At 40.6% G+C, this 16,167-nt stretch overlaps 1 protein-coding gene across 10 annotated transcripts in view; it reads right to left on the bottom strand.

Annotated features, from left to right (window-relative positions):
- Window positions 1-16,167, bottom strand: part of Mrtfb (myocardin related transcription factor B) — a 191,086-nt gene continuing 174,919 nt past the window's right edge. For all 10 annotated transcript variants that reach the window (XM_087209142.1, XM_087209145.1, XM_004855843.4 and 7 more), the window contains 4 exons: window positions 13,814-13,972; window positions 13,348-13,485; window positions 8,333-8,393; window positions 1-5,656 (listed from right to left, as the gene is read on the bottom strand). In XM_087209142.1, the coding sequence (XP_087065268.1) occupies window positions 5,121-5,656; window positions 8,333-8,393; window positions 13,348-13,485; window positions 13,814-13,972 (894 nt within the window). In that variant the 3' untranslated portion in view covers window positions 1-5,120. The remainder of the gene's footprint in view (window positions 5,657-8,332; window positions 8,394-13,347; window positions 13,486-13,813; window positions 13,973-16,167) is intronic.

Raw genomic sequence — 16,167 nt, 5'->3', positions numbered from 1 at the left:
TTGTTATACATCAAAATGTTTTTTTATTTGGAACACAAAAATGCAAAATCGCTGAGATATCAAACATTTCCCGATCATCTACGATACTGCCACTATGTACAAAAGATCTGATGATAAATGTGTACACATATAAAAATACAGTATGCATTACCTATGTACAGTACATGTGCAAAATGTATGGCATTCAAACACGATATGGAATTGATTCCAGGGGTGCAAACAGCAAATACAAAGGCATCATGGTTTTTCTTTTAAGAAACAACATAAAGGCAATACATGAATGGACCCCCCGATTGCCATAACTTTTTATTTATTAAACTAGTGCTTTTAACAAGCAGGGCTCTGAAGATTGGTATCTTTCTCCTCTTTTTCATAAAGTGAGATGCTAAGACATAATGTGACAATGAAAATAAGAAATACCTATCACATTGCATTTCTATTTCAAGCAAGAAAACTAGTTTCTACATAGAAAGGGAAAAACTGTAATACTACCAAATATGTATTATTCTTAAACCAACAAAACAACTGTATACTATTTTACATGAAAACAATAGAGGAATATCTACATCTCTGTGAAAATTATAACTTTAAGTGGATAATACCTTTTTTGGGACTGATTTTTGAGATCTCATTAGTCTCAAATTTTAAATAAAAAGTGCCTCCTTTTGGCAAATACTTGGCAATGCCTTTGGTTCCTTTAAAGCATTTTGCATTACTATTGGTTACTTGAGGTCAGGTACTTTTGGTAGATACTAAATCCTTTCCTAAATGCTTCCACTTCCTACCAAATTAACAATATTCCTTGCTGCAAAATGTAGAGAGGTAATTGTTCTGCCTTCGGTGATTCTCTAAACTTTGTTAAAGCTTTGTCTTAGTAGTTGGCATGAAGCTCTGTTATGTACTATGGCTGTGTCGACATCTCCAATAACAGTTTACTTGATTCTCGACAGCACCTTGTAGTTCTCAGACTGCCATCCCGTTGTCTCAAAACTGTGATATTTTTCAATCATGGTTCACAGAGCAATGTATGTGCATGGAGAATAAGAGCTCTTCTGTAAACATGTGCAGCTTTCTGAATTACAGGCCTTCAACAAAAGATTTCAAGTAGAAACCCTTTGAAATGGTGCATTTCCTCAGATACTGTAAGGCGGCTGAGTGGGGAATAAATGTGGACCTACTTACTGCCAGTAGTCAGTCATCTACAAATAAAAACACAGCCAAGAAAGATAGTTCAATGAGCAAATGATTGAAGGTTTGAACAAGGAAAAAAATTACTACATCCTGTTTTCCAGTTTTGACTGAAATCACTTAAAAGCTCTGCTGAAATACAGTTAGGATGCTCTCCAAATACACAGTAAGCTGGTAAGCTACGTTCCTTGGTTAACCTGACCTTCCAGTTAATGTTCTTGGATCATCTGGGGCTAACTTCACGTCCTATAGGGAAGTGGGTCAATTTGTGCCGGTATTTAGCATTCATATGCATAATGACAATAAGTTACTTGTGAATTTGGTTACCCTAACCTGTGTTCTATTGGTACAATGAATTGCTATTCTCTTTACATTTCTCTAAAGTCCCTAGCAGTGCCAGCTCCTCACATGACTGACAGCCAGGTGCCCCTGAGGCCAGCCACTACTAGGGCCTGCAGAAGTGGCATGAGGGTAATGCTTAAGTGTGGGCTCCTCTCAGATTATTTTCAACCCTGCCAAATGCTTTGCCTCTTCTCTAAGGCCAAATCTATTCCAAGACAGGAAAGAGATTGCCCTGTCACTTTTGGGGACAGCTGCTTTGTCAGCTGTTGTGGTTGGTTCCCGCCTGGGAATTCTGAAAGGACCCTGAAGAAAACTGTGTTGCCTGGAATGATCAGGGGCTGAGGGCAGAGGAAGCCTGAGTCAGCTTTGGTGACAAAATGGGTAACATGCTCTCATGTGTCACTCAGTGTCCGCTGACTACACAGTTCAGTGGTGCTATCTTATTTCCATGACTTTGCCTTCCTGAAATGCAGCCCTGGGGCAACACCAGACTGCCTTTGCCCCAGTTTCTAAAAAACCAGTAAGTGTCAGTCACACCAATCAGAGCCATGCAACTTTTAAAAAGTAAATTTAAACATGACCTCTTAGTATTACTAAAATATTCATATGAAACAAACACAAATAGTGTCTGAGCAAAAATTTCAGATTCAGAATATATCTGTGTTCAGTTATGTAGCAAATCCTATTACATAGATAAAACATTTCAGGAAAGCACTAGAACATGAACTGCTGACACTGTCCTAAGAGGCTTCCTAGAAGATGGATGCTTTACTCTAAGATGCATGAGATGCCCACATCCCCCTACACTTCCAAAATTTTCTAGAGGCTTTAGTGTAATTCTTTGTATTCATCTCACCTCCAATAAGATGATTTGATACCTATATACAGTAAAAGAAAAGGTCAATACTGCCGTGTTTTGAGAATATGCAGGGAAATAAGACTGGGGTGTGACATAATACATTTCTTGGAGTTATTTTCTTGGCAATAAGATACTCTGCAATATAATACACAATAGTGCCACGTCTAAACTACACACATGCATAGTGAAAATTCAACTGGCTATTTTGACTTGTGCTTTAATGGCTGTGAAACTAACCCTAAATAAAAAGTCACCTATAGTAAACACCCTTTCCCATTGCATTTACTGAGGTACAGAGTTAGGTTAAAGGGCCTTGTTGACAGAGTATGGTCTTTGGTCATGTCACATGCATGCCTGGAACACAGGGTGGGTCCTGGAGAGCAGCACTCATGTCACAGGTATCTGCTGGTAGCGGAGAGGGGCCACATGGAATGGTGCAAGTGGGATGGTAGCTGTGGGTTCACAGCTAGAGATTCTTCACTTTCTAAACAACGAGGGTGTCAGTGAATGCATGTGTCAAGTGGGCACTTCAGCCTGCTCTCTCTGACTGAACTGCCAATGAGATGGCATTCTCCACATGGCATTGTGTTTTTGGAGAGCAACCTTCCTATGGCATATCTCAAAACCTATCTTACAGTAATAAAGGGACCCAAGGACTAGAACATTATCTATGCTTACAACTCAGAATTGTGGGAACACTGGCCTCTTCAACACAAGTTAACAGCACTAGATGCTCAGTTGCCTCCTGCAGTCCCACTGATATTTACTGCTAATTTAACAAGCCGTTCAAATCTGAATCAACAGATGCTCACAGACTCTAAGTATGGACCTGACAACCCCAGACAGAAGCCCTCAGCCAAAACCCAGCGCCAAGACTTGCCATTAGAAAGTCCCCTTCCTTATCAAACATCTGTGCCTTGGAGACAGCCCTGTCACTGGGACTGAGGCTTCGCTCACCTCCAATGTGGTAAGCCTGTGTTGGGCTCGGTCGGGTGACAGTGTTCTGGTTAACAGAGTTTCTACAGCCAATGCATTGGATTACCAATGTCTAAACACTTAAAACTACTCACTGCTGAGCAAAGAAGCCTCATGTTTGGGAGTCATGTGAGCACTGTTAGCTGCTGGAGCCTCAAGTGTCAATCAGTAAAGGGCCCCAGTGTGCTCATGCTGGAAAAGCAGACTTTTTGTCACATGTAAAATTTATAAACAACAAAAAATTGGAAATAATATCACTTTTAGGCAAAACACAAACCCCAAATAATTCACAAATTCTTTCCAAACAATGGGTCAGTGCAGCCAGCACAATCACTGGAACATTAACTATTAGTGATTCAGGGATTGATCTGACTCTAAGCTTTAAGCAAGAGTAAAGTGGAAAGCATGGTATTATTACTTAATAAAAATATCCACGCTCCTTTGGAAGATTTCAGTTTTGTTCATTTACATTTTGCATATACTTCAATGACTAAATTGAAATAATGTTGGAAACCTTATGGTTGGGATTTTAGAAAATTCATCAGAAACTACTCAACAAACGTAACTTTTTCCTATATAAAAAAACTAATAAAATGTCCAGTTTTTAATCTTAGGCTGATAACACAGAGTATGGGAGGATATCCAGTTACAGGCCTGCTAAAGGAGAACCAGGGGTCTGCGACAGAAAAGGTCAGCCAACCTCATCTGGGCTCAGGGTGGGGACGTCCTGGGCTCACGACAGGCTTTCCCTTTACCTCTTACTCTCCTACCTCACTAGCTCAGGAAGGTATTTCATGCTAAAACATGTTTCTTGATTCTTTGAGATGGGTCTGGTTACCTGAAAGTTAGTCAGCAACTCTTTTATAGAAAAAAATGCATGTGGCTCAAGTACTCTAGAAACATTGTGAGTTGTTAGAAGTCGGACCATTGTGTGTCCATTTCCTTATCCTGATGTAGGCTGTACAGCTCACCATGTCAGAGTGTACATACCAATGTCTGATATACACAGGAAAACCAATGTAAGAAACCCAGAGGGCTGCTAATAGAATTTTCAGTGTTATCAATATACCTGGACTTTTTACAGTGGGTTGTGTATGACATCTGGTTATGGTGAAATATCTTTCACTTAAATTTGGAAATCTAAAGTAAGATTCCAAAAATCACAAAATAAAATATAACACAAAAAAATCACATAGGTTTCTGAATGGAACCCAAAGTCTTCAGCTGGAAGATGTCACTGCACTGGCCAGCTCTTGCCACTGGCTCTGACTTCTGCTGTACTTTGGCCTGGCTCAGGCTCCTCTCGGAAGTGCCACATGCAGGGACCTCTCATGGCCCTCACAGCAGCCTTGTTTTGTGAGAGGAGTTATCTGCCTGTTACTTAGGGTCATTAAGTGACCACACAGGTGTAAATGTAATTGATTATCAGGGAATCCTAGTGTCATTTTCCTGCATACATTACTCTTCTTATGTTTCTATCTAAAAGTACTTTTGTCATTCTTTACTGCAGTCTGGCGAAACAGAGGAGTCTTCTGGGACGAGTGTATTTTTCAGAAGGCCCTGTGCTGTATTAAATTGCAGAAACTCACTGCTGCATACAGTGAAATGTTTTCAAACTTGGTTTCCAGGCTATGACTTTCCATCCAGGACAACATATTTTGATTGCAATAATGCAACTACGTAGCTATCTCTAAAAACTGACCTCTCAATTCTTGTTCTGAAACCTCATGAACTCTGGGACAAGCAACCTGTGATGTTAGTCCCACGGTAATGGTAGATCCTGCGGGTCTAGAAAGTCAGCAGAGAACATACTTGGTGCAGTGGCGCTGAGAGGAGTGAGTCCTGAGGATGTGTTGGGCATGGTGATGTCCAGCCACTCCATGTTGTCCAAGTTTGAGTCTGAAAGGTCAAGAGACAGACAAGGAGTACCTGCAGCAAACTGGGCCTCAGAAGTCTCCATGGGTGAGTGTGAATGGTCCAGCATGCTGGAGTGGCTCAGCAGGTCATTCTGGAGATCTTCGATCAGAGAGAAGGGCTCTCTATCTTCACTGCTGCTCTGTAGTGGAGCAATTTCATTGGCTGAAGGTAAAGTTCCATCCAAGAAGGCTTCTAGTTGGTTCTCTAAGCTGGCAGATAAACTGCTCATAGGTTCTAAGGATACAGGTGGTGCCATTTGGACTTGGGGTGGTGGCCGGGACACCACTGTGTTGACTGGCATTGTGGTGATGCTGGCTGTCACTGGTCTCATTTTGGAAATTGGAGAAGGCTCTTCTTTTATAGGAAGAGAAATCTCTGTAAATATAATTAAAGTAACTAGTAAATATTTACTACCATTTAAAAATTTTTATTACTAGGACATTTATTTTGCTATTTTGTGACTCTGGGCACTCTCATCTTAGAGGTAGAAAAAGAATGGTATTGGTTGGGTATAATCCTTGATAGTCTTTAAGATGATGGATCATTTTAGTTAAACTGATAAACATATATGTTTCTTATACTCTGATGTGCTCCCAGTTCTTTACAGTAAGACTAAGCATTAAAAGCAGTTAGGTCCCACCAGGTTGGGATCAATGGTTTTGGACTTAGTCCTTGGGTCCTTATGCTCAGTCATGTAAGGCTTTAAGGTAGGGCTCCTGAATTGGCTATGGCAGCAGCATCAGACCCTTAAAGTGAACAGTATATCCTGAGTTATATCCTGAGTTCGGGCACAGACATAAAGTATATTCTTTTTTTAAGAGTAGGAAAAATTTATTCAGAGAAAGAAAGCTTCTGTCTCAGAGAGACAGAAGGGGGACTGGAAAGTGGGTTGCCCGCTCACCCAACTTCTCAAAGGTGTTTTATGGAACAAGTATATTTTTGATATTATGAAAAAGCTAATCCTCTTTTCTTTTTTAAAAAATCATTATAGTTGAACTGTGTCCCCAATTTAGCCATACACATTCTGTATAATGTTCTGGGAAGATATAACTCATCTTATTTAATATCTGAATTAAAGCTAATTAAGGCTCCTTTAACCTTTATAAGATAAGGTGAATCATCTGCTTGCTTCTTTTTTTGGTTTTCTGAGTTTATATAAACTCTTTCTTTGGGGGTGGGGTACTCAGGACCTTGCATTTGCGAGGCAGGCACGGTGCCACTGAGCTACATCCCTGGCCCAAATGAATTCTTAATAAGCACTAGTTATGTTATTCCTTGCCAGATCAAGTGGCAAATTAATGGACCATCTGCTATAGACACTAGTGCTCACTTAACTACATATATTTGATTAACCTAGCCTGTTCACTTTTATGAGGATATGACTGGTTTCATTTTTACATAGGCACATTAGGAAGAATTAATGATAGCTCTTAAAGGTTCAATGATTGGATGGTTAAATAAGAGAGAAAGAGGATTCCTTCTTTTGGGGGGCGGGTATTGGGGATAGAACTCAGGACCTTGCACTTGTGAGGCAGGCAGCGGCACCACTGAGCTGAATCCCTGGCCCTGAAAGAGGATTCCTATAAAGAACTGGTCACTGTGTGTACTGTATGTGTTTTTAGGAGTTTGTTACCTTTATCTGTAATCTCTAGAATTGTTTGAAAGCTTTAAGTGTAATCTAAGTAACTAGTCTTACAATCAACTATTTAAATGTCATCTCTCTTTTTTTTTTGGTTCTGGGGATTGAATTCAGGACCTTGTGCTTGGGAGGCAGGCGGCGGCACCACTGAGCTAAATCCTCAGCCCTAAATCTCATTTCTTAGTACTGCTAATAGTATACAATAAGATGAAGTAATACACTTACTGGATACTTTGTCCTAAGAAAAATCATCCCTTTGAGAAAATCAAAATTGTTTCATGACTTAATCACATTTCAATTTCCAAGTTTAGGCTATGAAATTTTCTTATTAATCATTTAAAGTCGTCTTTGGCAGATATAGCAAATTTTTAAAAAAATCCTAAAATCTGGGCATGGAATATCTTTGAAAAATGTCCAGTTTAGATATAATATGAGCTTAAAATATTTTTCAAAGTGAATAGAGTTCTTAGCAAAAAAAAAAAATACAGTATTTGCACATGAAGGTCTGTAGTCAAATATCAAGAATTTTCTGTGATGCCAAATGTTCTGAAACATCAACCTCAATATCAAACACCTGCCACAAATGGAGAACTTTCCCTCTCACTACCTAAAAATTCAAATAAAATTTCTTTCATCAGAGTAATTTAAATGTTCTTAAAATGATAGCCTTGGATCTGTGAGTGTGTGTGTAGGTGAGGGTGGTGCTCAGGACTGAAGCAAGAGCCTCACACATGCTGGCAAGTTCTGTACCACTGAGCTAAAACCTTAGCACTTCAATTCTTGGAAATACTGATTTTATACTTGTTTTTTAAAGGTATGTAAGCTATGGCAGAGATATACTTTGTGGCTAATATTTCTTTGTAAAACCATGTATTGCAAGTCTAAAATTTCATATGTAGAAAGCGTTTTAGCACTGCCTCTGAGTTTTATTACAGCAAGAGAGCCCAACTGGGTTAGTACAGAATTTAAGCTGGATTGGAATATTCTCATCTCACAATGACTGACAGGCAAATCTGGTTTTACTTTGTTCTTGAAGATGGTCTTTTTTTTAGAGATACAGCTATGGATAAATCTAACATTATGTTACTGCTTGACGCTGAATCAATGGGTTTTCCTACATTTACAGTCAGTTATTTTAATGGGCCAAGTTTAACAATGGTAAGTTGTTTGAATGAGATGTTTCTCCATACCTAAAGATAAGCCGTGAGCTCTAGAGAGAAACTCACAGAGCTGAGCGTGGTGGCGCACACCTGTCCTCCCAGCACTCAGGAGGCTAAGAGGGTGGCCAGGAGTTTGAGCGACGTGGTGAATTCATGTCTCAGAAAACAAAATCAAATGAACAACAAACAGACCTGTCATGGACTTGCGTTAAAATGATACTTTCTATAGGGCTGATGTGACCTGTGACCTACCTCCACTCTTTATGAGGATATCAAAGAGATCGTCCATCTGCTGACTGTGTGCATTGGAAATCTACAGCAAAGGAGAAAACAAGTTAGCTGTCTTTCATACAAACACAGAAGGATCATGCAATTGGGGCCACTAAGGGACTTCATAATTTAACATTTGATAATTTGGAAAACACTGAGGTCATTGAGAAGTTAGGTCATTTACCCGAAGTGTCACAGCTGGTTAGGTCAACTAAGAGCCGAATAAGAAATTAGTTCAGCTGACTCCTACACTTCCCTCATTTTTTATTGCTGAATTTTGAGAGGCTGCTAATATTTCAGAAGTATCTTTATTCACTTGCAGTTTGGTAAAAATTTTTTGTCTAAAGACAATCACAATGTAGTATGTGTATATATATATATATATATTTTCTCAGCTTTGAGATTTACCTGACATATAATAAGCTGCACTTAATGTAAATTATCCAATTTAATGTTTTGACATGTATACTCCCATGAAACCATCACCCAAATTAAGATAATAAATACATCTGTCCCCCCTTAAGTTTCCCTATGCTCTTTTATAATACTCACCTCCTAGAGCCCCTCACTGACCTTCTTTCTTTCACTACAGGTTAGTTATATAAAATGGATTTATGCAATGGGTACTTTTTTTGGTGTAGTGGGGGGAACGGCTTCTTTTAATCAGTGTATTAAGATTTAATTGTCTTCCAAAGAGGTTGTACCATTTTCTTTTTAACTTGGGACCTTGCGCTTGTGAGGCAGGTGGCGGAACCACTGAGCTAAATCCCTGGCCCCGAGTTTGTACCATTTTATGTTCCCACCAGTAGTGTGAGATTTCTAGTTATTCTGTGTTCTCTCTTACATCTCATATGATCAGTTTTTACATTTCAGATATTCCATGAAGTATATAATGGTATCACAGTGTGGTTTTAATTTGCATTTCCCTGATAACTAAGGATGGTTTAAGTTTTTTTCATGTGCTTATTCGCCATCCATTTTTTTTCCTTGGTGAACTGTCTAAGTCTTTTGCCAACTGCAGATTTCTTAAGCTTACTGTTTGCATGGTATATCTTTTCTAACCATTTACTTTCAAACTCTCGTTATATTTAAAGCATGAGTCCTACAAATACATGGATTTAGTTATCTATTGCTGCATTAAAGATTACTCTGAAACATTTCAGGAGTTTAGAAAAGGCTTAGATGGGTGGTTCTGGCTTTCGGTACTCATGAGGGTGCAGTCCAGATGTTGATTTGGCTAAGTCAACTTCAAATTTGGTTGAAGAGCACCCCTAAAAGGGTGGCAAGCTCTGCTGCCTATTGATGAGAGGCCTCAGGTCCTCTCCACATGGCTGCTGGAGAGTTCACATGGCTTTTCCAGAGCCAGCAACTCAAGGGAGAGCACGGCCTCACCTCTTATGACCTAGTCTTTGAAGTCAGACATCATCCCTTCTGCCTTTTCTGTTCATTAGACATGAGTCACTAAATCCAACCCAGGGAAAAATGTCAAAGGCTTTGCAGACCCATTTTAAAAATATCACACAATATATAGCTGAGCCTGCTTTTTACCCATTCTGACAATTTAAGCATTTTCATAGGATTGTTTACTCCATTAGTGTTTACTATAATTACTGATATGGGTAAATTTGGGTCTATCATTTTATTTACTACTATCCCATCTGTTCTTTGTTGCCTTTTTTTCTGTCCTCAAAAATTTGGTTTTGGTATTTTTATTTATAGTTTTACTTTTTTGTTTTTTTGAGACACAGTCTCACTATGTAGTTCAGGATGGCCTTCAATACGCAGCAATCTTTCTGGCCCAGGCTCCCAAGTACTGGGATTACAGGCATATACCACACCAGGTCTGGCTTGTTTTTGGTATTCTAACTTAATTTTTCTGTTGTTCTTTGAAGCTATACTATGTTGTATTTTTCACTGTTATTGTACATATACAAAACATACTAAGTTTTCATAGGCTACTTAAGGTACCACTGCTTAAAAAATAGGGACTTCATAACCATATAGGTCCACTTATTTGCTCTCCTCTCTCATTTTCTATTAATATTAAGTATTATATCTATTCACATTATAAACTCAAGACAATGTTCTTTATCTGAAATTATCTTGAGTTTACTTTCATTCTTTTTTTTTTTTTTTTTAACGAGAAACTAATGACTTTCATTCTTCCGGGTGACAACCTCTCACCTTTTCCCTACTAAGAACTTTAAATCTGTTACATTCTTTTCTGGTTTCTATGGTTTTTGATGGAAAGTTGACATTAATCAAATAGTTATTTGTCCTGTGTGTAATACGTTGCATTTCTCTTGATGCTTTCAATAATTTGACTGTAATATGACTAGGGCTTCTATTTATGCAGCTTCTAGGCCATAAAGATGATAGTTTTTCAACCAGTGTCTCTGCCACTTAATTTGACCCCAGAGTAAAAGCAGAAAAAAGAGCAAACTTGTGCCACGTTACTTTCCCTCTGTGAGTGTAGATTCCCCACCAGAATGAATGTTTCTATTCACTCTTGACTACCTTCATATAGCTGCTTTTCTGAGCTGTTATCTGTGGGATGAACCAATGAATGAATGAACCATTATGGCCTTATTCAGCCAGTAGTAGAATTGGAAGTCAGAGAGAATATATTTAAAAAACAAACCTCAGAATTCCTGGAGTTGGGCACACAGTGGCACATGAAGAAGTATAGTAAGTCCCCGACTTACAAACAAGATCTGTTCGGGAGAACATTCAGAAGTCTGACAAAGTCTTAAGTAAAAGATGCACCCTGTTCACCACGTTTTTTCTTTTAAGTCTTCAAACAGGCTTTTAGCTTTTTCTTGAATAAGGATTAAGCTGAGTGGGCCTCAACGCTGATTCTGATCCTGCATCCACACTCTGAGAAGTTTCACTGTCTCGTCTATCACTGTACTACACTTTTTGGATATTATTGTTGACTTCATTGGCACAGAGGACTTCGCATGTTTTATGACCTTGTCTTTGTTTTTTTAGAATTGTCCCAATGGTTGAACAATTCATGTTATACAGATGAGCGATGTCTACAATCTTTTCACTTGGGTCCAATCTCTCCATTATTGTCACTTTTGTTTCCATGGTTATTGCTTTGTGCTTCCTAGCAGTCCCCTCCACATCACCACTGCTTTTCCTCTTGCTTCTGGACATCCTGGGCTCTGACTGACCACTGGACTACTGTACACTGTCCCACTGTACAGTGATCACACAGTAGCACCACTGGGACAATGTCCAGCAGACATGTAACCCACTTCTGTGATTTATTCACATCTATGCATGTTTGTAATGCGAGGTCTGTTCATATCTGTGAAAGCTTGCAACTTGAATGTTTGTAAGTTGGGGACTTACTGTAGTACAGATAGGTGTTCATTTGAAAACCACAAACTGATGCGAAACTTGTCTCCCTCATAAACATGAAAATATGAGGGATTCCAACTGGCTGTGTTGTGTTAAAGAAGATTCTTTTTTTATCTGAATCAAGGCCGAAGTACTAATGAACCTACGTGTGAGAACTGGATTTGGCAGGATGTATGCTGTCTTTTATTTCTGTAAAATCTCGAGTTAAGTGCTTGGTAATTCATTCCTGCTCTCCTATGTACAGAACAGATAGATGGACCAGGGGAACACCAGTTGTGCCAATTTCTATTGCAGATGATTAAACCTTTTTCTGAAATTTGGCTTTCCTCTCACAGATAAGGGTCCCTATGAAGTCAGGAACTAAGGAAATATTTGTGACTAGGAAAGCGGTCTTCCCTTGGGACTAAGTAAATATTAAGAAGCATAAATGGTAACTGCTTCCTCAGAGAGGCAGCCAACCATGGCCCTGAGCGCGTATCCTTGGTGAAGGTACCGAAATGCACACTGTCCCAGTTTCCAGTTCTACTGATGCACACTTAGGCTCCCGAGGAGGTCTAGGCAACCACCACGTGCCTATGTGTACGCCCTGCTTGAGGGGCTGGCTTGTCTGTTGTTTGCTGGAAAAAGCTGAGCCCCTGGCCCTGACCTTCCTTAGGTGTAGCATGACCCACTGCATGTAGTTACCATGTGGCCCCAATGGGTGACTTGGGGGAACAGGGCTGGGGGCACAACCAGGCTGATGTTCCTGCTGTTTGCCATAATACCCAGTCTTAGCTCCACTAAGTGCCCTGCTGTCATGGTTAGCATCTGTGCTATGAGGCTAGAGTCCATTCTTAAATGTAAGTTTAAGTCTGAAGATTTGAAGAGAACTTCAGAGGGGCAGGGAGCCTAGGAGGAGTGTTTAGGGAATGGATGACAAGTACTGCTACTATTGGGCATTTACTTTTATTAATAGGAACTCTTAACTCTCCCATCTGTTGGGATTGCTGCAGCTACTCCTGTTTTCTCAGTGAAACAAAGAAAGAAAGCTTAGAGGAAGGGTAAACACCTTGCCCGAGGCCATGGTCACTGGTGAGCATTAATTGTGGTGAAACCTGGAGAGCTGTAGATCTGTCACCTCCAAAATGCTCCTACCCAATCTATGCAGTCACCTGTGTGGGCTGGGCTTCAGGGACTACAAGAGATGAAGTGAGATCAAGTGGACTTCAGGGCTGGGCAGACTTCACTGACAGCCAGACAGAGGGGAGGGTCAGTTCACTTTGATGATGGCCTGACAAATAGTGGCTTTAGAAATGAGGGACTGCAATAAAATTTGTGCCCTGGAACAATCACATCTGCCCCTAGCATGACTGACTCCTTGTCCTGAAGGAAAAGTTAAAATCCAAACCCTGAATTTCTGAATAAGCAGTAATTACAGGTTATACTGCTATGGAAAGCTGTTTGGGATTCTTTACAATAAGTGACATTTCAATGTTAACCAGTTAAAATATGAAGCTCCTAGCTATTATCTTTGTGTTTCTACTTAGGCAAGTCAGTTTTAGACAAGTGAGTTAGTATAGGACTGGTCAAAATTTGCAGGGACACATGAAACATAAGCCTTAGGAACCACTGCCTCTGCCCTCACTTACCTCCGGAAGGGATGACTGTGCACTGCGTGTCTGCTTGATGGCTTCCTCGTAGCGGGGTGGGTCTTTCGTCTTGGTGACTGAAGTCCCAAACAGAGAGTGCTGGACAACAAACTGCTGGGGTGGTGGGGATGAGCTAGGCTGTCATACACAGAAGAGAAGCATGTGTTAGCTCTTGGCATGGACCTGCTCCAGCCTGGCTAGACTCAATTCTGCTGTTCTTCCCACAAGGGCTAAAGCTTGGAACTCACAAACAGCTTCCTTAAGCACCTGTGGCTAACCTCCGGTGGCCCTCTGTGTGGAGGGCTCATTTGTACGACAACCACAGCCGAGCTCCTCCTGATGAGGTGCCACCACTGTATTTAACTACATCCCCCATCAGTACTGGTACTCAGTCCCTCCCAGCCAAAAGCGCTCTGCTCCAGGTTGATGGCACACCCCAGTGAGCACTGTGGTGACACAGTGGTACCTTGCTGGAAGTGTTGGTTCCATTTTGCAGGGAGGGAAGTGGGGTGGTTCTGGACTGAAGAACGCTGTTGGAGGTCTTGGCAACAAAGGGCTGCTGCACTGCTGGAGCAGACTGTCTTGGATATGGAAGAACTGGATTTGGTGCTGAGCTTGTGAAAACCTGTAATGAATAAGCATTTATCCATCAATGTGTTCTTTTGCTCATCTCCATGTTTTATAGCAGGGCTCAGCAAAATTCTGTAAAGGGGCAAACAGCACTAGATTTAAGGTTTGTGGGCCATGTAGTCCCTTGTGGAAGTGCTCACTTCTGCAGCACAGATAATATGGAATAATGGGTGTGGCTGTGTGCCAGTAAACTATTTACAAAAGCAGGTGGTGGGCTGGGTTTGGCTTGTCCACCTCTACATTTTGAGCACAAGTGGCTCCTGTCTTTGGTGGCCGTGCAGATGGCACTGTGGAAGAGTGTTTGCTCATGATTTTCCTCTTAAATGACAGCTGGATTCTAGACATTCCTCACTAAGATGACCTCCTCTATTCTTGTGGCTTTAACAGTTAGGATAAGCTAATAACCCCCCAGCCCACCCTTCTACTTCCAGCCTGTGCCCAAGTGCCACATCTATATCCACATCATCCTCCTGGGTGTCAAACTCAGTAAGTTCCACACTGAACTTTCTCCTTTCCTCCCAGTACCCAGCCTTGGAGGAATAGCAGTTCTTGGTTTTGCTTCAGTTTTTCTTATACTCAGATGAATGGTACCAACAGGTGACTAACCACTTTTCCCACTTCCTAGAAACCTTTAGAGTTGGGACTCTGCTCTGGGCTGACCTAATCCGTCCTCACCATCCCACCGGCACTCTGCCAGCGCCCCTAGCTCCTGACGTCACACCCTGGCCCAGTACCCACCACATTTATCAGCTCTCTTACCTTCATCTGTCCATCTGAAGAGCTGCTTTCTGTTCTATAAGGCAGAGGTGAGACTCTCTCCCTGTGGAGTGCTAGGATGTTTTGTTTAGCTCCATCAAGAGCCTAAAGTTTTTGGGCCTTCTGAAATAAATACATGGCCATACTGCTGATACAGTACCGTGTTTCACAGACCTTAGTTTGTTCATAAAAATATTTAATAAATTCCTGTTACTGTTGGGTGTGGTGGTGCGTGCTTGCAATCCTAGCACTTAGGAGGCTGAGGCAGGAGGATTACCAAGAGTTTGAGGCCAGCCTGGACTATATAGCAAGACCCTGTCACAAATAAAACAACAAAACCAACTTTACAAGATTGATAGCCCCTATATTTTTATCATAAATGTTTCTAAGCATGGAAGTATATGTGTGTATACATCCTTCCAAACAGTACTACCTCTATGGATGAGGAGGAGCTCCTATTTGATAAAGTTGAATTTCCTTACGTTTCATAAAAAATTATTTTCTTTAAACTGGAAGTCGTGATTCCTGATTCTAGTATTTTGAGACTTGGTGACTAAGCCCTTACTTCTCCTGTCTATGTTGTTTTTCTCTCGTCCCTAACTCAAAGTACATTTATTAAACTGAGCTGTTCTGAAACTGTAATATACAACTATGTTTCCTTTCCCACTGCATTTATTAAGGGGCAGAGGGAGTTCGGAATGAGAGCACATGTGCCAACGTGATTGCTGCTGTCTTTGCCCAGACAGTTCAGACTCTCCTGAGGCACAGAGACAGGTGCACCTGATTACTAGGTTCTTTTCTGTTTAAGATGAAAACTCTGGGACACACAAGTTCTCAAGGCTTAAAATGGGAACACCTGTTTTTGAGGCCTGAAGATTTTTCTGGCAAGGAGATGTGCACATAGCTCCATCTACTGGATGAAAAGGAGTTTTGTTAACTTAGGGGCTATTTAATGTCAGAATTTGGGACAGGAAATCATGTGGAGGATGGTGGGTCTAAGGGAACACTTGGAGGAAGTGCATTTTGCAGGAGGCCAAGGATGGCAGAGGTGGTACACTGCCATGATCGCCTTCTGGATCCTGACCACAAGCTCTCACAAATATACACAGACGTAAACATCTCACTTGGGACAGCAATGTTGGAAGTATCTTTTTCATTTTCAAATCTTTTCTTTTCTTTTTTTTTTTTTGGTACTGGGGATCGAACTCAGGACATTGTGCTTGCAAGGCAGGTGGCAGAATCACTGAGCTAAATCCCCGGCCCTGAGAAAAGATACTTGAGATATTGAACAGTACATTTAATTGAAAATTTATTTTAAAACTCAGTAAATTCAGTATATGAGGATTAAAAATATACTTTTGAACACTGTACTTGGAAAAGAGGATTTACTATTAAGTTCAATAGTCTTTAGTACCAAAGAGCTCCTTCTCAATT

Source organism: Heterocephalus glaber, unplaced genomic scaffold (assembly GCF_053883595.1).
Source record: "Heterocephalus glaber isolate CG9 unplaced genomic scaffold, H.glaber_assembly_v1.0 deba00000943, whole genome shotgun sequence".
Classification (NCBI taxonomy): Eukaryota; Metazoa; Chordata; class Mammalia; order Rodentia; family Bathyergidae; genus Heterocephalus; species Heterocephalus glaber.
The sequence above is the reverse complement of the archived record's forward strand: the minus strand, read 5'-3'. Positions and strand labels throughout refer to the sequence as shown.